The 20,519-nt window shown below is 43.8% G+C and overlaps 1 protein-coding gene across 1 annotated transcript in view; it reads right to left on the bottom strand.

Moving 5' to 3' along the window:
• Positions 1 to 20,519, bottom strand: part of FAM107A (family with sequence similarity 107 member A) — a 79,332-nt gene that overhangs the window by 36,858 nt on the left and 21,955 nt on the right. Inside the window, exon 2 of the mRNA XM_032650174.1 lies at positions 1,289 to 1,352. Within this exon, the coding sequence (XP_032506065.1) occupies positions 1,289 to 1,352 (64 nt within the window). The remainder of the gene's footprint in view (positions 1 to 1,288; positions 1,353 to 20,519) is intronic.

Genomic DNA, 20,519 nt, shown 5'->3' with positions numbered 1-20,519 from the left:
GGATGGGAAGCCCGTGGGATTCCACAAGACTGATTTCTCTGGCTTTGTGAAATTCCTTTAACATCCAGAAATGGGAGGACCAACCAAGAGTCTAAAGGTGGAGGGGCAAAGTCAAGCAGATAGTTTGGAAAATATAAGAAAACAACAACTTTGATTATCTACCCTGTGTCTGGTGGTGTGCTAAGTTTCTTCTAAAACAAAAACTAATGTTCATGTGCTGTATGTCCTATTTTGTTTCATCTTCACAATCCTATGAATTAGGGTCTGTTAGTTTTCCAATTTACAGAAGAGGAAACAGGCTCAGAGAGGTTAAGCAGTTTATCTGAGGTCACACAGTGTGGAGCTGTCATACAAACTCAGATGGTCTGACCTCAGAAATGGGCCACTCTGTTGCCTCTCCGCTATCTTATTTACTCTTCACGAAAACACTGAAAGGTAAGCATGTTAACATGAATGTAGGAATCCCATCCAAGATACCACCTTAGAGATGATGTAGTTGAGACTCAGGGAGGTGAGGTGGCTTCTCCACCCACAAAACCGATGCCCCTGAAATCTATAGACTGCTCTCCACACACACCGCCAACCGCCCCCCCCCCAGAGCTGTCCAGGGTACTGGATGGCCTCTGTTTAAGGCTGTGTCTGCGGATCAGTCTTGAGCTGGCTGCCGGGGCCTTGGCCACACAATACCACCTCCCTCTGCCTCTGTGTCTTCTCCAGCCTTGGTGCCACCTAGGCCAGCTGCCAACCAAGTTGTCTCTGGCTCTCCCTTGACCACTGCCCAGGCCCAGCTTCTGCTCTGACTCAGAGGTCCCTGTCATCACACAGAATCCCAAGGACCAAAGTGACACACTTTGATCTTTGGATACCTCAGTCATTGGCCAGACTGATCATGTTTCTTATCAACAACCAGCCACCACGAGTGCCAGGCACCATGCCAGACATTTGGCATTCACTATCTCATATCCATTCTTCAAAGGATGAAATTATATCTAATGTACCATTCATCTCATTTAACCCACTCTTTGAACAAGCATGGTTATGCCCCTTCTAGAGATGAGGAAAATAAGGCTCAAGTGACTTGCCCAAGATCACGTAACTAGTTAGTAGTGGAGAAGGAATTTGAACCCAGATGGTGCCAAAGCTTTTACTGCAGGAGGAAAACCAAGCCAGCTACTGAACAAGGTGCGGGTTTAGGAAAATTATGACTGAGGAATGTGCTTTTACAGAGCATTACCAAAAGATCAACTCTGGTTGCATCCCCAAGGAATTCTAGGCGGGTCTGACTTACCTGATCCATTTAGTCTCTGCTTCTCATTTTCATTATGAAATATGGCCCCAGGAGAGTATTCTTTCTGTGAACAGAAAGAAAGTAGGTGGAGGTGAGGACCCTCTGTTCCTTGCCAGGGGGAGGAGTGAAGAGATATTCAGAGTGACCCTGGCCAGGGTCAAAGTCCTCTCCAGAGAAACAAAGTACTATAGTCCTTGGAGTGTGAGTGTGAGTGAGTGTGTGTGTGTGGGGGGGCATCATTTGTGAGGCTCATGCTCTTTTTTTTAAATGACTATTTTTTAGAACAGTTTTAGATTTAGAGAAAAATCGAGAAGATAGTAGAGAGAGTTCCTTATACTCTGCATCCAACTTCTGTTATTTCTCTCTTATTAAGATCCTACATATATGTAGATGTACATGTACATAGTATGGCATATCTTTTCTAATTAAACTAATTATTAAACTGTTAACTAATTATTAACTAATAACATCATTATTAATTTTTTTGAATTCCCCCCAATTCATGATGGAAATCACTTTATTGAGTCTGACTGGGTGTGAGGATGTCTATTTTTTTTTTAATTTTATTGGAGTATAGTTGATTTACAATCTCATGTTAGTTTCAGGTGTACGGCAAAGTGAGTCAGTTATACATATACATATATCCACTTTTTAGATTCTTTTCCCCAGTTACAGAATATTGAGTAGAGTTCCCTGTGCTATACAGAAGGTCCTTATTAGTTATCTATTTTTATATATAGTAGTGTATATATGTCAATCCCAATCTCCCAATTTATCCCACCCCTGCTTACCTCCTGGTAACCATAAGTTTGTTTACTACATCTGTAACTCTTTCTGTTTTGTAGATAAGTTCATTTGTACCCCCTTTTTATAGATTCCACATACAAGCGATATCATAGGATATCGCTTATAACATTATTATTAACTAAAGTCCAGACCTTATTCAGATGTCCTTAGTTTTTACCTAATATTCTCTTTCTGTTCTAAGATCTCATCCAAGATACCACATTACATTTAGTTGTCTTATTTCCTTAGGCTCCTCTTGGCTGTGACAGTTTCTCAGACTTTCTTTGCTTTTGATGAACTTGACAGTTTTGAAGAGTACGGAGAGCCATGTTCTGGTATGTGAGATCTCATCCACACCGTTTCTTCTACCTGGATTGCCTTTTCCCTGCCTTTCTGGCAAACTCCTCATGCTTCAAGAGCAATTTCAGAAGGCTTCAGGGTTTGGTCCTCAGTGTCATTTCTTAGGCACCTTTTGTTCACCCTCTACTCTGTCATGACTTGAAAAACAACTCTAAGCCAATGATTCCCAAATGTTTATTTCTAATTCAGACTTTCACTCTGAGCTTAGTTAAACTTTGTCCAGCAGGCTACTTGACATCTCCACTTGAAAGTCTAATAGGCCCCACTCACCAGAGCCCAAATGGAATTCTTGACCACTCCAGCCCCCAGCCTGTTCCCCCTCTGTCCTCCCATCTTAGCAAGTGGCTCCATTCCAGCCCTGCGGCTCAGGCAGGAGTCTGGGGTTTGCCTTGCCCTGTCTTCCTGCAACCCCATAGTCCTCAGCTCACCAGGTCTACCTCCTGGGATCTCTTCAATCCACCCACTTCTTCCAGTGCCCCCACCCTAGCCCACGTGCCTCCCCACCCCATGCCTGAATGTCTGCAGTAACTTGCCCTCCTTCAAACCGTTCTCCTCACAGATTCCAGAGCAAGCTTTTAAAATGTAACCCAGACTCTGATCCGGCCCCTACTCAAACCACACTTTGGTCCTTCCCTTTGCACTTGGAATCAAACTCAACCTGCCTTCCCCCTGACCTTCAAGGCCTCTGCAGCCTGTCCCCTCCCTGCCAGCCTCTCAAATCCCATTATTTGCTCCTCCACATGTTCAGGACTTGGGATGCCTCCGGTGCAAATAGACAAAGGTCCTTGACCTTGTGGAGCTGACATTCTAGCGAGGGAGATAGACAATGAGCATAATGAATAAGTAGATAGTGTGTTAAAAGGTGATAGGTACGTGGAAAGAAGGAAAGTTAGAGTTGGAGAGGAGTGGGAAGTGGTAAATGGGGGCAGTGCGCGGTAATAAATGACCGCTGGGGGGGCCTCATTGAGAAGGCGAGATGCGAGCACAGACTTGTAGGAAGCCGGGGAGTTAGCCACACAAGTGTCTTGGGGAAGCAAGTCGCAGACAGAGGAAACAGCTAGAGCAAGAGTCCTGAGGCTGGAGTGTGCCAGAAGTTCAGGGAACAGCAAGGTGGCCAGAGTGGCTGGAGTGGAGGGAACGCAGGGGCCATGATATGAGGGAAGGTCAGCGAGGAAACGGGGCCGCCTCCCTCACACCCCCACACTCCAGCCACTGGAACCACTTGGGTCCCCTGAAAGCTATGCTGTCTCTAACTTCCCCACTCTTTCAGAAGCTGCCCCTCTACCCAGGGGGCACTCCCCAACTCTGCCTGGCTATTCCTTTTTATCCTTTAAGTCTCTGCTGAAATGCCACTTCCTCAAGGAAGTCCCCCTTGATTACATACATGATTCCACAGCACCCCAGATTGCCCTTATATTAATAGTCACCACTCAGTTGTGATTGTTTGAGCCCCGTCTCCTCCACCAGATTGTACTCGCCTTGAGGGGGAGCTGGAACCTGTTCACAGCTGTCTCCCCAAGGCCTGATCCAAAGCTGGGCTTGGATTGGATGCCCAATAATGATTTATTAAAAGAACGAATGAAGTGAATGAGTGAATGGATGAATGCACCCACACTGGGAACCCCGGGCTCTATGAGGAAAGTGGGTGATTCCACAGTGAGTTAATCAGGGCTGGAATGAGGGAGGCCCCCTGCTGCCTGCCCAAGGATTACTCGGTGTGGACAGAAGGGCCTGGGGTCCTGATGTTTCCCCGGCGTGCTCCAATTTGAGCTCTGCCACCAAGGAGGGCATAGAAAAGGGAGGGTGTCTGGGATTTGGCCAAGCCTCTTTCATGGTTTAAACAAAAAGAGTAAGAGGACAAGTAACCTCATCTGTAGAAGAAAATTCTGGGACAAAGAAAAAGGACATGCTCCAGAGGCCTGGAGTGGGATCTGAGCTTCTTCTCACATCTCCCCACACACACCACGGAAGTGAGGCTGGGTCCCAAGGGCAACGTTAGCATTACAAAGCCAGACTCTCCTAAGGAGCAGCTCCCTGGACTTGGAGTTCAAAGAATTGTCCCTTGCACGCCCGCCAACCCCCCTTGCATGAAAGATTTGTTGGAAGTCAGGCCAACTTGTGTTCAGTAAAACTCAGTGACCCCAGAAGAGTCCTCTCCCTGAAGTGACTGGAGTTCGGTGACCAAGAAAACGTTCCACCTGCCAAGGCAAAGCCGCCTGGATCTTTGCTGACGTATTGCCTTTGGACTGGTGGGGGAGAGGAGGGGGCAAACTGCCAAAATGGCATCTTAGAGCAACATAGAAGGGCCTGAATTCTGACTTTAGGGGAGATGAGGGTAGGACCTCAGAGTATTTGTCCTTGTAGCCTGGAGTGAATCACAGTGAGGGGTGTCTCTGCATGTCTTTACTTAGCCCCCATTAACTGGAAACACCATGAGAACAGGGACTGTGACTTATTCAGGCGTGTATCTTCAATGCTCAGGACGTTTCCTGGCACACAGGTGCTTAGTAAAGAAAAACCACCTTAATGACTGTGGCAAATGTTTAAGCACGTCCTAGAGCTGAGCACTGTGTTAAGACTTTACCGATGTGGTCTCACTTAAATCTCATCATACATAGTCCTTTGAGATTAGGGAAGAGTTGGAGTCCTGTTTTGTGGATCAGGAAGGAAGCTGCAGCCTCGGACAGGTTAAGATACACAGCTGGCAGTGGCAGCATTGCAATTAGACTGGAGGCAGTCTGACTCGGGAGCCTGCGGCCTTAGCCACATTCACAAATTGGGGGGCAGGCTGTGGGCAAGAGCCTGCACCCCACTTTACAGAAAGGAAACTGAGGCTCAGAGAGGTTAAGGAACCCTTCTGCATGGATTCAGCTGGAGCAGCCTCCCCACCAATCTGATTCTTAAAGGTGGGTTTTTTTTGTTTGTTTTTTTTTTTTTGCGGTACTCGGGCCTCTCACTGTTGTGGCCTCTCCCGTTGCGGAGCACAGGCTCCGGACGCGCAGGCTCAGCGGCCATGGCTCACGGGTCCGTGGCTCACGGGTCCAGCCGCTCCGCGGCATGTGGGATCCTCCCGGACCGGGGCACGAACCCGTGTCCCCTGCATCGGCAGGTGGACTCTCAACCACTGCGCCACCAGAGAAGCCCCAAAGGTGGAGTATTTTTAACGTGACCCTTGGCTCCTACCCACCCTCCTCCCGTTCCCCATTCCTGAGCCCGTAAACACAGGGCTCACAGCGCGCCCCACACCCCGCGAGCCTCTGCCTCAGTGCCTCACTCTCAAAGAGCCACCGAGCTGTGTGAGGTGACACCTGCTGCTTCTCGCTTCCATCCCCAGGGACAGGGAGAATCAAAGCCAGCCATCCTTCCTTTAAAGTGCTGGGCACTGTTTGGAGAAGGTGTGAAACCCTGGGACCTGTTCCTTTCCAGGGGTCCATTTACATCACACTGGTGTTGGGTTCCATCAAAGGCAGCCTCCAGGGTCTCTTCACTGTCCATTTCATTCCAGCCCCTCAGGTCTCAGAGACCCAGAGCACTGCCCTCCTGGAACCAGGCTGAGGTACTGGGCCAGTACCTTCCTCTCCTCACCTGCACTTGGCAGGTGGGCTGTTTAATTTGCCTTAAAAGCTTGTAAAATAGTTCCCGCAATATATAAATCCATTGCTGCTTTAAACATTTGGGACAACGCAATGCATATAAATTTAAAACATTTCTCCTGTCTGTCCCCTCTCAGCCTCAATGTCACCCCTTCCCCAGAGTTATCACTGTTTTTGACGCCGTATGTGTGTTTTGGTCATTTTTCTGCAGCTTGCTTTTTAAGCTCTACAATATGTCTTGTAGATATTTCTATTTTAATATATGTAGATGCACTTTCCTCTTTTATCTACCGCAGCATACAATACAGCATGATGCCGTAATTTTTTTTTAAAAACAAATCCCCTTTAGTTGAACCTTTAGGTTGTTTCCAGTTTGTCCCTATTGCAAATAATTCTGCTCCAAACATCCTTGTGCTTGCCTCTGTGTGCATGGATGTATTTCCCTAGGGCGGACACTGTGACGTAGAAATGCTGGGCCAAAGGGTACATATATTTTAAATTTTAGCAGATACTACCAAATTACCCCTGTACCGAGCAGGACCCTATGGGAACTTCCTGGAACAGATTCCCTCCCCCGCTCTTCCTCTGCTTTAGCTCCTCTCTGAAGTACCTAGATAATAGTATCTGATGCACATTCCCTGAGTTGTTTTACAGATGCTAATTAACCCCCCACCAATGGAAGGAATTAACCACTTGATGACCATGAGCTTGTAGCCCCCCAGACCTACTGGAGCCTAAGGATTGATAATGCTAACTCCTGTGACACCGCCCTGATACTTCACCATCAACCAGTCAGAGAACTGTGCATGAGCTAATCACATACCCTGGGACTCCCCTCCCTCACCTTGCTTTTAAAAATGTTTTGGTGGAACCCATCAGAGAGTTCGGGCTTTTTGAGCATTAGCTGTCCTGGACTCCTCATACGGCACCTTACAAGAAACATTGCACTTTCCCTCACCATTGGCTTTACTGCGAGCTGGTGAGCAGACCCAAGTTTTGGTTCAATAACAATTGTGGCACCCAATGTGGGGCCGTAGTCCTGAGTGGATGTCTCCCCTGTGGCATATCGTGCCCTGACAGGTGGCTCCCGGGTCCTGTCCAGCAGCTGCCTGAGCACCTGTGTCTCAGGGGCAGACCTGAGCACTTGCCGCCAGCCGGGTTGAGACATCTTTGGTAAGTAATGGGGCTCGCGTATGGCAACACCAGGGTGTTCTTCCCTATTGCATTGGTTTTGCGTATGGCAGAGCATTTGTTGGGATTTTCCCTTCTGGACTAAGGCTTGGTCATTTTGGCTTCATCTCTGACGGGGCATTGGCTGGGGTTCTCCCCTTCGGACTCGAGCACAGTCCTTTGGCTTTGTCTCTGACTGATGGGGCATCGGTTGGGAATCTCCCTTTCTGGGGCTAAAGAACTGTGATCCTGAGAGACTATTCTGCATTGCTTTGGTTGGTTTGCTTGAGAGTTGAGAACACCTGCCATGAATAATTAAGTATGGATAATCGTAACTCTTCTCATAGTGCCCCTAGGGTGGATTTTGCAAAACCGGAAGACCTTCAGCTATGCTCCCACAAACGATTTTTTTTAAATTGTAACTCTGTTTGGCCTCAGTACTCCCTGAGATCTAGAGAACAATGGCCCCTAATGGCTCTGCTATTATATGAAAGTGAGCCTTTTGGAATTGCTTTGGCTTTTATCTTGGATGTGTGCGCATGAGTATTTTGGTACCTGAGTCCAAATCCTGTTCTCTCTTCCTGGTTTTGACCTCCATTAAAGGGTCTAGTAACTCGAATGCTGATTCATATTCCTCTGAAAGTGAGGCCTGTGCATGTGAGTGAATAAGATGTGTTATTGTCGATTACTGTTCTTTGTTTAAACTGAATTGGGTATTTGGAAACGGAGGGGAAAAAAATCCCTGAAAATGGCCATGATGACGGGTTTTTGCATATGCAGTTAGGGGAAGCTTGTTTTCTACGAGGAACTTGCATTTCTCTCCCTAAGCCTTTAAAATGTAAATGTTCTGCCTGGACTCTCAGGAATTTATCTGATCTTCTGTAGTCCCTGAGACTAAAGTGGAAAAAGAGAGGTATTTTTAATCTGAAGCGGAAAAACTGTGAGATCTCTGGTTCTGTCTTTATGTAAAAATTAACTTGTAAATGAGCTCATTTAATTGACTTAGTAAGCTCTTACAAATTAAATACTTCCAACTATAACAGAAACTGGCCAGAAAAAGTTTCAGTTTCACATGATCTAGGAAATATTCAATATGAAATTAGTATCTGATATTAAAGCTAGCTTAAACTTGTTCATTTAATCAATACAGACATGTCTTACTTTTATTGTTCCTAGGTTTACTAATGGCCAATAAGTTCATGTTATTTTTGTTACAGAGTTTGTCAGAATATTAACTTGCTATGAGTTTCATAAGTTATAAAATAAAGGTAAATGAGTTAAGAGTTTTCACGTGAACTTTTTTTTTTTTTTTTAGGAATAATTATGTTGTAGGTATGTCTATCTAAAATACTTTCTCCAGACTTTCGGTAACCTAAGTTTTGCTAAGTTAAGTTAAATAACGAACATTCATTGTTCGTTAATTCATTGAACATCTAGGTCATTTTAAATAGAGGTTATGGAATATGTTCATAAGTTCCAATCAGGAAGTGCTGGTATGATAGTTCAAAATTGCTTGTTTCTTGGTGGCACAGTGGTTAAGAATCCACCTGCCAATGCAGGGGATGGGTTAGAGCCCTGGTCTGGGAAGATCCCATATGCCATGGAGCAACTAAGCCCATGCACCACAACTACTGAGCCTGCACTCTAGAGCCCGCGAGCCACAATTACTGAGCCCACACGCCACAACTACTGAAGCCCACGCGCCTACAGCCCATGCTCCACAACAAGAGAAGCCACCGCAATAAGAAGCCCACGCACCGCAATGAAGAGTAGCCCCCACTGACCGCAACTAGAGAAAGCCCACGCACAGCAATGAAGACCCAATACAGCCAAAAATTAATTAATTAATTATTTTTAAAAAGTACACTGGAAATAACATTTTAAAAAATTGCTTGCTTCTTGGTGTTTGCTAGAGATTAAGATTTTAAATTATAATAAATGTAATTAAAGCTACTAAAATAATAAAGGAAATATTTCAGTATTCCAGGAAGGTAGGATGTATACTTTCAGTTAAAGAAGGTGTGAAAAATGAAAATACATTTTTGTCAAAGGGGAAAAAAAGGTAATTTTATTTTAGAGCTGGTTGTTTCTGGATGTAAAAATAAGGGACAAGCTAATATGGGTACAGAAAGTTATGGAAGGTTTGTAGAAAGGGAGCCCTGAAAAAGGAGTTTTGTGCATGGTCGGACTGGGATTAGATTAAATTTAATTAGGTAAATGGATTTTCTTATTAAAAGTAGGCTGGTGCAGGACTAGATTTGGTTTCTGTCAGTTAAGAGAACAAAGTTTTCTTAGAATGTCACTTTTGGTAACATTGTATGAATTTTCTTGCCTTCAAGTGATCTGTATCTGCTTTTGAAATCTTTTGTCACTTCAGTTAAGTGAATAAATATTCACAGTGACCTTTGATCCTATTTGACCAAGTGTTTTGAAACTTTTTGATGTTTTTGACAAAATTCCTATCAAATTCTAATTAAAGTTCTTTTGACCTCAGCTAACTTTGGGATGCTTCAGAGGGCCCCTAAATCATCTCAGAGAGAAATATTAAACTAACTAGGATTCTTTGGTATGCTAAATTACACAGAAAGCATTGTCAAATGACTGATAAACCTCCTCATATTATACTTTATAGGTAAATGTTATTTACATTCTAGAAATCATATAAAGTTTATGAAATTTGGATATGTCCTGATATAATGTTATCAGTCATAAACCTAGTTACCTTAAAATATTATATGTCACAGCAACTTGTTTATGCTTCTTTTGTGAGTAACATTGTAATCAGATCTTTAACCCTGTCTTTTTAAGTATTGTTATTCACAGTTAAGCTGATGCTTTGCAAAAATGCTTCATCTTCAAGAAGATTCATAGAAAGGACTTTCTGATGAGTACACATTTCTGGTAACTTACAGATCATACTGCTGAACTTGGGTAAGAAACTTAAAAAGTCTAATGGAAACTCTGATTTCATAAAACCTAGCAAAAAGGATTAGTTACATGGGATTAGGTAAACTCAAGAATGTGGTTATAATTTTTTGGTTTTGTCTGAAATATTACTGGCTTTTAATGTGTTTTCCAAATGTAGGAGACCTTTCCCCTTAAGCGAATTACGATTTGTAGCAACTTGGTCAGTTATACCTTTGTAAGTAGAATTGAAACATTTATCTTTTTTCTCTTCCTTATTCCTCCAGAAATTGGAAAATTCTTTAGGTTCCCAGAAGCTTTATCAGGTAAATAAGGAAGGCCACCTCCTAACGGGTGCAAGAATCTCAAAGTGTTTTTGGGACCTTGGAAAGGGAGGAATTCACCCAAATCTGTAAGATAAAATATGTGACAAGCCTTTGGTGTGGCTTTCCTGGCCTTTTAAAAGTTCAATCTGAAATTCCTTATGAAAAGTTCCAGCACAGCCAATTTAAAAGAGCCTATGTGATCAATTAACCAGACTTATTTTGTAAACAAAGTATTCTTAACTCGGCCATATTGATAAAAATGAGGGTGATTTTAGAAAAAGATTATGTTTCAATGGACATTATATTCTAGTTTTATTAAATGAGGTCAGTATTTACTGCCTAAGACTCACTTCCCAGATGGCTCTTTGTTGCTTTATTATTGTAAAGTTTGGTTGAGTTACTAAGAGGATACTCTAAGTTTGTTCCTGAAGCTCATCACAGCAGTCTATCTTTGGATGAGTATTGGATGCCCCATGACTTGCAGCTAGGGGATTGTGCATGCTGGAAGGGGAATCATAAAGGACTCTCTCCAACCGATAAAAGGACCCTTGTCAGGTATTTTTAAGTAGCTCATGTGCAGTGAAGCTAAATGGAATTGACTCTTGGACTCATATTTTCCCACTTGAGAAGAGCCTCTGCACTGCACTGGTCTGCCAAGGGGACTGTTGACCCCAAAAGACATCCACAGCAGGATGAGAAGAAGACAGCAGTGGTGAGCAGCTGACCCAGGAGTCTGGACCGGGCCTGTAAGACCTATCATACCAATCTAATTGAACTGTTCACCAAATGTTTGTCTCCCTATCAACACTGAAAGTTATTGTTTTACTTTTAACCACACTGTTGTCCTCAGTGTTTATCAGGGGAAGTAAAGTTGTCACAGAGTATAACTACTCATGATGTGTAACACGGCTTGCTTTAAGTCTATTGCTGAAAGCACATGTAGAATGCTTGTGTGACAATTGGGTGTGATTGATAAAATGTATAGCCTGTATAATATTTCCCTGTTAACATACCTCTGAGCTATTTACTATGTCTGATTAGTCCCCCCCCACCCCCCGCAACGTGGATAACTGGGCAAATATATGTAAACAAAAAGTAGGCCTAGCAAGGCCTAGTACTGAGGGACATGATGGACCCAGGGCAGGCATGGGCCACCATGGCATCAGGGGCCAAATACTTTGGTCTATCAAAAGATTTGCAGTCCAATGGCCAACAAACACATGAAAAGACGCTGAACATCGCTAATTATTAGAGAAATGCAAATCAAAACTACAATGAGGTACCACCTCACACCGATCAGAATGGCATTCATCAAAAAATTTAAAAACAATAAATGCTGGAGAGGGTGTGGAGAAAAGGGAACCCTCTTGCACTGTTGGTGGGAATGTAAAATGACACAGCCACTATGAAGAACAGTATGGAGGTTCCTTAAAAAACTAAAAATGGAACTACCATATGATCCAGCAATCCCACTCCTGAACACATACCCAGAGAAAAACATAATTCCAAAAGACACATGCACCCCAGTGTTCATTGCAGCACTACTTACAATAACCAGGACATGGAAGCAACCTAAATGTCCATCAATAGAGGAATGGATAAAGAAGATGTGGTACGTATATACAATGGAATATTACTCAGCCATAAAAAGGAACGAAATTGGGTCGTTTGTAGATACATGGATGGACCTAGAGACTGTCATACAGAGCAAAGTAAGTCAGAAAGAGAAGAGTGTCATACAGAATGAAGTCAGAAAGAGAAAAACAAATATATATTAACACATATATGTGGAATCTAGAAAAATGGTATAGATGATCTTATTTGCAAAACAGAAATAGAGACACAGATGTAGAGAACAAACATATGGATACCAAGAGGGAAGGGGTGGTGGTGGGATGAATTGGGAGATTGGGATTGACATATATACACTATTGATGCTATGTATAAAGTAGATAACTAATGAGAACCTACTGTATAGCTCAGGGAACTCTACTTAATGCTCTGTGGTGACCTAAATGGGAAGGAAATCCAAAAAAGAGGGGATATATGTATACATATAGCTGATTCATTTTGTTGTACAGTAGAAACTAAGACAACGTTGTAAAGCAACTATACTCCAATAAAAATTAATTTTAAAAAATAAATAAAACTTGCTTCAAATTAAAAAAAGAAAAAAAGATCTGCAATCAAAAGGGGAAATGAGGGGAAAATCTTCATATATTGACGTATGGGGATGTCATTCTGGCTTATATGTGGTTTAACTTAAACTTTACTGACTGGAGTAGCCTATTTTGTGGCTTATTAAACACACTTTGTACATCTGGTTTGGCCATTGAGGAGGAGAATGCATTTAAAAGTCAAAATAGAATAACTTTTGTTCCGACATCCAAGATAAAGCTAGGTGGCCATTGTGGACGTGATTTCAGACATGTTTGTGTATTGCTGAGAACTTGAATTTTCTGAACTGTATGGGATTTAAGGACACCACCAGTCATTCTCAAAACAATATCTGCTAGCTGCTGCCAACTGCAACCTTACTGTCTGAAGGTCTCCTCTTATAACCATGTAACTTTTCCCTTAACTTTCAGCATAGTAGTGACAAGAGAGCTCAAGCTATAGATTCCCAGCAGAAGGCACTAGATTCTTTAGGTATATATTCATACCCGTGGAAAAACTGAAACCCAAATAAACAGAATAATTCAAAAGGCTGCTTGGTTACGAGATATTTGTAGAGAGGACGCACTCCATAACTTATTGTCCTGGTTGCCATATGGAACACGAAGACTCCTTTGGGAAATACTACAAGGGTGCATTTTGATCATTACCCTAATTGTGATATGTCTACTAATTTTCAAATGTCTGGGTGCTATGACAAAGCCATCAAAAACAGAGATAATGTTTTCAAAGTAAAATATTGATGCTAAGCTTGGGACTCTAGAATTTGTTGAAATGGAAGTCAATGACTTTCTCTTCTCTAATCCTGAAAAATTGACTTCACCCCTGTTCAGCAGGAAGTAGACATAGCAGTCATCGCCCCATTCCCCTTCTTAGGATTGAGGAGTATCAAAGAAAAGGGGGGAATTGTAACCAAGCAGGACCCTGTGGGGCCTTCCTGAGACAGACTCCCCACCGCCGCATATCCTCAGCTTTAGCTCCTCTCTGAAGTTACTAGATGATAGTCTCTGATGCACATTTCCTGAGTTGTTTACAGATGCTAAAACCCCCCACCAAATCGAAGAAATTATCTAATGACAATGAGCACATAGCCCCCAGACCTACGGAGCGAAGGATTGATAATGTTGACTCCTGTGACACCTCCCTCTTACCTCATCGTCAAGCAATCAGAGAATTGGGCACAAGCTGATCACATACCCTGGGACCACCCCCTCCCCACCCCACTTTGCCTTTAAAGATCCTTCAGTGAAACCCGTCAGAGGGTTTGGGCTTTCTGAGTATTAGCTGTTCCAGATTCCTTGTATGGCACCTTACAATAAACCCTGCACTTTCCTTCACCACAACCCAGCATCAGTAGATTGCTTTAACTGCGCGAGCTGGCAAGTGGACCCAAATTTTGGTTTGGTACCACCTCCAGAATGTCTGTACCATTTCAAATGCCCATCATCAGTATCTGAGATTACTGGATGGTCTCACCCACACTAACTCTAGGTGTTATGAATCTAAGTTTGTGTACTAAAAACTAACTATGGTATTAGAAGTTAGGATCGTGGTTACCTGTATGGGGGGTGACAGTGGTTGGGAGGGGAACGAGGGGGCTCTTGGGGTGCTGTTGACATTCTCTTTCTTGATCAGAGTAGCGGTTACACAGGTATTTTCAGTTTCTCCAAGTCCATTGAGTGGTATACTTATGGTAGTGCAGTTTCTCTATGTATTTTTCAATTAAAAGTTCAAACTATTTCCTCCTTTCCCTAATCTGATAGCTGACAAAACAGCATCCCATGATCATTTTATTTCGAGGGCTGAACCTTCCTTTGTTGGTACATTGGCCTCTGGATTCCTTCTTCTGGAATATTTTATTTCCGTGTCTCATGAGAATGCTTTACCTGACAGAAGAAACCCCTTTTCAGAAAGGGGAGAAGGGCCTTGACTTTCCCTGGGCACTGACTATATGTGCTAACGCTCACAACGGCCTTTCAGGGTAGGTGCCATCCACCCTGTTTTATAGGCAAGGAGGCAGGGGCTCAGAGCAGCAAGGTGATCTGTCCAAGGTCATGAAATTGTCTGACTGCAGAGTTCTACCTTCCTCAATACCCTTTAAGCTGCTCATGTGACAGGGATTGGGCTAACCATGCAAAAGGCATGAGCTCAATCCCTGCAACAGCCCAGTGAGGTAGCTATATTGCCATCCTATTTTACAGATGAGAACACTGAGGTTCAGAAAGCTTAGATAACTTGCTCAGCTCACCCCATTAGTAAGTGGAGAAGCAGGGCTGAGCCCAGGTCTACCTGGCTCTAAACCTGTGATAAGACAGTGCTATCCAGTACAATCTTATACAGTGATGGAAATGTTCCATATCTGTGCTGATAGTATGGTAGTCACTAGTCGCACGTGGCTGTTTACCACGTGAAATGTGACTAGTGCCATCGTGGAAATGAAGTTCTAGTCTTATTTTCATTAATTTAGGTAACCTACATTAGACAGTCCAACTCTAAGGAGTGAGGTGGGGGAAGGAGAAGAGCTGCAGAGCACAGGCATAGATAACAGAGCAGCTGCCCCTATGGGAAACCATCCAGCCCACCAGGAGGGACCCACTTGCAGAGGTCCTGACAAAGCCCACACACAATGAGGTCTCAGGGCACAAGAACCACACCCTGAGGAAAGAGCCAGGGCTTTGTAATCAGATGTAGCCTTAACAAGCCTCTTAACTTAGGACTCAGTTTCCTCATGTATAAAATGGGTATCAAAATAGGGCTGGTTTTAAGAGTGAATGAGAGAATACACAGTACCTGGCACATAACTGGCATTCGATAAGCTATTTAACAGAATACTATTATCACAACTATTATTACTGATCGTAGGCTCACTTTTAAACTTTTAAGTTTTTTCATTATATAAAGGTAGAGCATATGCATGCTAATAATTTAAACAATGCAGATGGGTATAAAGTGTGACCTAAAAACCTCCAAATATTTTAATACCAAATCTCCCTCCCAAATGGAAACTGTTCTAAGTAGTTTCCTACCCGCCCACCCAGGAATCGTCTCCACTTCCATAAACATCTACAACAACTCTAATCTCTCCTTTTGAAAAATGCAAACATGAAACACACTCTTCTGTAACTTGCTTTTCTCACTTTACCACGTCTGGAGGGCATCTTTCCACACAAGCACATTCAGTTTCACTGCATTATTTTACTGTTTGCACGATGTTTCCTGGTAAATGTCATTTGTAACTCTTTTTGCAGGTCCTTACTGGTGCACATTTAGGATGTTACCACTTATTTTGCTGTTGTGAGCATTTTACACATGTGAGCATTTTTACCAGTAGAATCCCTAGGTCAACGGTTGGGGTATTTTCAATGGCGATAGATCTTGGCATATGTGCAATCTTATTTTAAATCTCCCAGGAGCACTGGACTCTAAAGGAATGTTCTGAAAAGGCTCCTCAAGTCATGCTAATAATCACCCCTGGAATGTATTTGCTGGGTGGGTTTGGAATTTGAGAAAAGATTTTTTCTTTAAGCAGATCTGGTTTCTAAAATCTCCTTGGCACAGGGATGTGGACAGGGCGAAGAGAGGGGACTTTGTGAGGGGGCACCTGGAGGTCAAGGAACTGGACCCCACTAATCCCAGCTCCGGCTGGCTGGGGGATCTGAGGATGAGGACTCAACTTCCCTGAGAGGCCAATCCTGTAGCAAGCAGGGCTTTGCTGCTTACGAAATCACACTCCAGGGGAGCCACTGAGCCTGTGGCTCGGGGTGGAGAAGGGGAGAGAGAAGAGACACCCACAAGGGCCTCGCCAAGGACTGGACAATGGCACATGTCAGCCAGTGAAATCCAAATGGCCCACAGACGTAAGAAAAGATACTTGGCCTCTCCAGAAACCCAAGAAATGCACACTCAAGCAACAATGGAGTATTGTTTTTCACCTATCAGATTGGCAAAAATTAAAACAAAATGATCCCTAGTGTTGGAGATTGCTGGATACCTAACGTGGGGAAATGGCCGCGCTAGTACACTCGTGCAGGGAGTTATAGTACAGTCCTCCTGCAGGGAAACACGTGCTTCCCAACAGCTATACCATTCCATTCCTAGGAATTGTTTTTAATAACTGAACACGTGCGCAAAGAAACACGGTCAAGGATTTGCATTTACCAGCACTGTTTGTACCAGTAAAAAAAAAATTGCCAATGAGGTAAATGTCTAGATAGGGGACTGGTTAAATAAGCTGTGTTATCTCCATAAAATGTAACAATCTGTGGCTAAAATTGACCCTGTAGATCTGTGTTTACTAACATGGAAGATACCCACTTCCTATATGTGAAAATCAAGTGGAAAAAAAACAGGTTGTAGAATAGTATTTGTGATTACCATTTTTTGATAACAAAATTGGTTAAGTGTATATTATTACATATGCACTGTTATGTTATAGGTTTAGTGTTATATATGTATGCACATATCAGTATATGTTTGCATGTTTAGATATTTGTATATGTGTGTATCTATATATGTATATTATGTGAATTTATGTGGAAAATGTTTGGAAGGATATGAATGAATATGTCCTCAGTGGTTACACTCAACTGGTAGGGAATTTTATTAACTCATTAATTTGTTTTTGTAATTCTCTGTGCTTCCTTGAGGGTTTTGTTTGTTTTTGTAATCAACTTGTGTTGTTTTTATACTAGAACAAATAAATTGTTAATATTAGCTTAGGAAACAAAGAAAGCTAATAACTCTGCTCTAAGTGTATTAGCCAATCTAAATGCAATTATCCCCTCATACCAAGATGGTCCCCAGCTCTTGTCCACATTAGAAACCCCCTCTGATCCCAGGACTGTCTTTAATTACAATAATAAACATAAGAGGAGGAGAATGATGACGTCCATTTATTGAGCACATACTGCGTGCCAGACACTGGCTGGTACTTCACACACATTCTCTCACTGGATCCTCACAGTGGCCTAAGACATAGGTTCTCTCATGTCTTTGGATTTTCCAGAAGAGCCTGAAATGGGGACTTTGTGTAAGTGATTTGTTGAGGGCAAGCTCTCATGGGAAGTCTGTAAAAGAGTAAGGGAGGGAAGCAGGATGGGGCAGGAGAAGTTAAGCAAAGTTGTTGGTTCAGCTCAAGTCTAGTCTCAGCCTGATCCCATGGAGAGTTCTGGACCGTACATGATACCACAGCATCGTCCCACTTTGAGACAAGGACACTGGGCTTTTATCCCCCCATATCAGTTTGTCATTGGCTGAGGCCAATGGGCAAGGATAACCAGGGAGATGGGGTCAACCTCCCTAGTATCTCCGGGTGAGGCACTTCCCATCAGCCAAGGGCAACTGTTTTGAGAAGAGTGCCCCTGTCAGCAGCCAATGCTCACAGCAGCTGGGGGATGGGTATGCTGGGCCAGTAAAGGGGATGTGGGTGATCACTAACCTCCTACATATTATTATTATCATCCCCATTTTACAGATGGGGAAACTGTGGCTCAGAGAGGTTAAGTAACTTGCCCAAGGTTACCCAGCTAATAAGAGATGGAAGCAGGTTTTGAACTCATATCTGAAGTCCTAGCTCTGAGCCTTAAAACTAGACTGCTGGTAATTTCACAGAGGGAAAGGGGATTGAGGCTGTGAGTGGGGTACCTTCCCTATATCCCCTGCCCCACCAAGTGCCCCCACCATCTATTCCCTGTGCTTCACATTAGCATCTTGGCCCATAAGCAGTTCTAACCTGGGCTTTTGAAGAAGGGAGCCACAAAAAGCCTTTGTGTTCCTGCTGAGGTCCCTGAAGCTTGTGTATCAGTAGAGCTGGTTGCTAGGAGACGTTTCTCAAGAAATGTCTTTGGAAAACGAGCCCAGGCTCTGCCCACAGCACCAAGTTATTGCCCCTGGGAGAGATATCCCAGCACGTGTTTCCCCCAAGGTATTAGGAATAGATGCAATTCCTTCTCCACCTGGTTCTTCCAGGCCTTAGCTCAGAGTGTATCCTGGCTGCAAACAGTTCCTGTGCCAGACAAACTCAGAATCCTGGAGAGAAAGGGCCCTTGGAGCTGACCTGCCTGCCCCGCCCATTATATGAATGGGGAAACTGAGGCACAGGGCATGAGGGACTCACATAATGAGTTAGTGGCAGGGTCACAACTCATCTCTCTCATTACTGCACAAAGCAGCCCTCCCACCCCAAGCCCTGTATGGTGACACAGAAGGAACTCAGTATATGAAGACTTGGTACATTTCCCTTTATTGACCCTTGGGTTTCAAAGCTTTCTGGGGGCCAAATGATTCCTTTGCTCAAGTGGAGAAGAGCAGCTGCATTTACTGGGCATCTACTATGTGCAAAACCCTGGAGGAGGTGCTTCAGGGTCTTCATCTGCTAAATCTGACTTCTGGACTGTCTTAGGATCAGTGTCTACTGGTTGCTTTTTCTTTTGTACGTCTAGAAAACTTTCATTGCTTACTGGACGTTGTGTACATGCATGTGTGATGTGTCATAGGGACTCTGGGTTCTGTTTTCTTCTTCTGAAGAGTGTTACATTTTGTTTTAGCAGGCAGCTCCATCACTGATTGAACCCTTTAAAGTCCCATGGGTGTGGTTTTACACTTTGTTAGGGAGGGGCAAAGCCCGAGCTATTTCCCAAGCCTCCCTAACTTGAAAGGACTTGCCTCCAAACTCCCTCCTCTGAGGATCTTGAAAGATTTGGTTTTAGTCTCTGTTCGGGCTGGTTTAGAGCAGCTTTTATACTAGAGTATGATCCTCACTTCTAGGGCTTGGCCTTTCTCATGTCTCAGCTTGATGCCTGGGATTAAGGTCTGTCCAATGTCCCCCAGCACTGCTTGACCTGTAGTATCTCAGTGTGGCCTCAACCCCCTACCAGCTGCCCTCTGGTAAACCCTGGATAGTCCCACTCTGCATGCATAGCCCAGCCTTTGGGCAAGGACTTGTGGGTTCTGGGAGACCCTTAAAGACTTCTGGGGTCCCCTGGCTATGCAGCTCCCTCCTCTCCAGTGTCTTGTCCTGCACATTCCTTCTTTTGTTGCCCCAGTGGCCCCAAACTCTGGTCAATGCCTCCTGCACTCAGAGGGACTGCTGTGCTCTGTGTGGGTTCCCTTGCACTATGCCAGGCTTGGGAAGCTGTCCCAGAATGAAAGTCCACGGGATGAGGGACTCACTTTGTGAGTTTCCCTTCCCTCAGAATCACAGTGCCTGTGGTCCACTGCCTGAGAACAGTTGCCTTTTATTTTTGTGAAGTGTTACAATATTTTGTGTTGATGTGGTACCAGGTTCTCCATCATGACCAGAAGTAGAAGTCCAACTCACAGCTGAACACTGTCTCCCTATGTTTATCTTGGAACGCTCATGAGGACCCTGAGAAAAAGGACTTGACATCCTCATTTAACAAGTGAGGAAACCACGGTTTGGATGGGTGCAGTAACTTTCCCAAATGGCAGAGCGGTAGAGGCAAAAACTAGTTTTCTGGACTCCAGAGCCCATGTTTTGTCCCAGTACTACCCCTGCTTTCAGTGGGAAAGCTAAAATCAAAACTAAATTTCACTGTCACCATCACCAAAACAGCGTTTTCTGGGCCCATTGATATATTTCCCTATGTCCCATTTCTCACCGTGTACCTTATTCCTGTTTCTGCCACTGACCCCCTGGTCTGGCTGATCATCACCCTTCACATGGATGATTATAGTCATCTCCAAGGGGGCTTCCACTGTTTTCTTCCCAGAACACTTTTGCTGACTTACTTTCTTGCTCTACTGCCTTCAGTGGCTCCCTATGACCCACAGTGGCACTTCTCAAAATGCAGAATTAAGAACTGCACCTTAGGGAATGCTGTAGCCCACAGCTCTGCTCTCAAAGATCCACAGCTGGAAGTGTCAACATGTAGGGGCACCGCAGGAAAGAAACTTGTT

The sequence above is a fragment of the Phocoena sinus genome, chromosome 11 (assembly GCF_008692025.1).
Source record: "Phocoena sinus isolate mPhoSin1 chromosome 11, mPhoSin1.pri, whole genome shotgun sequence".
Taxonomy (NCBI): Eukaryota; Metazoa; Chordata; class Mammalia; order Artiodactyla; family Phocoenidae; genus Phocoena; species Phocoena sinus.
Note: the sequence above shows the minus strand (reverse complement) of the source record. Positions and strands in the feature narration are given on the sequence as shown.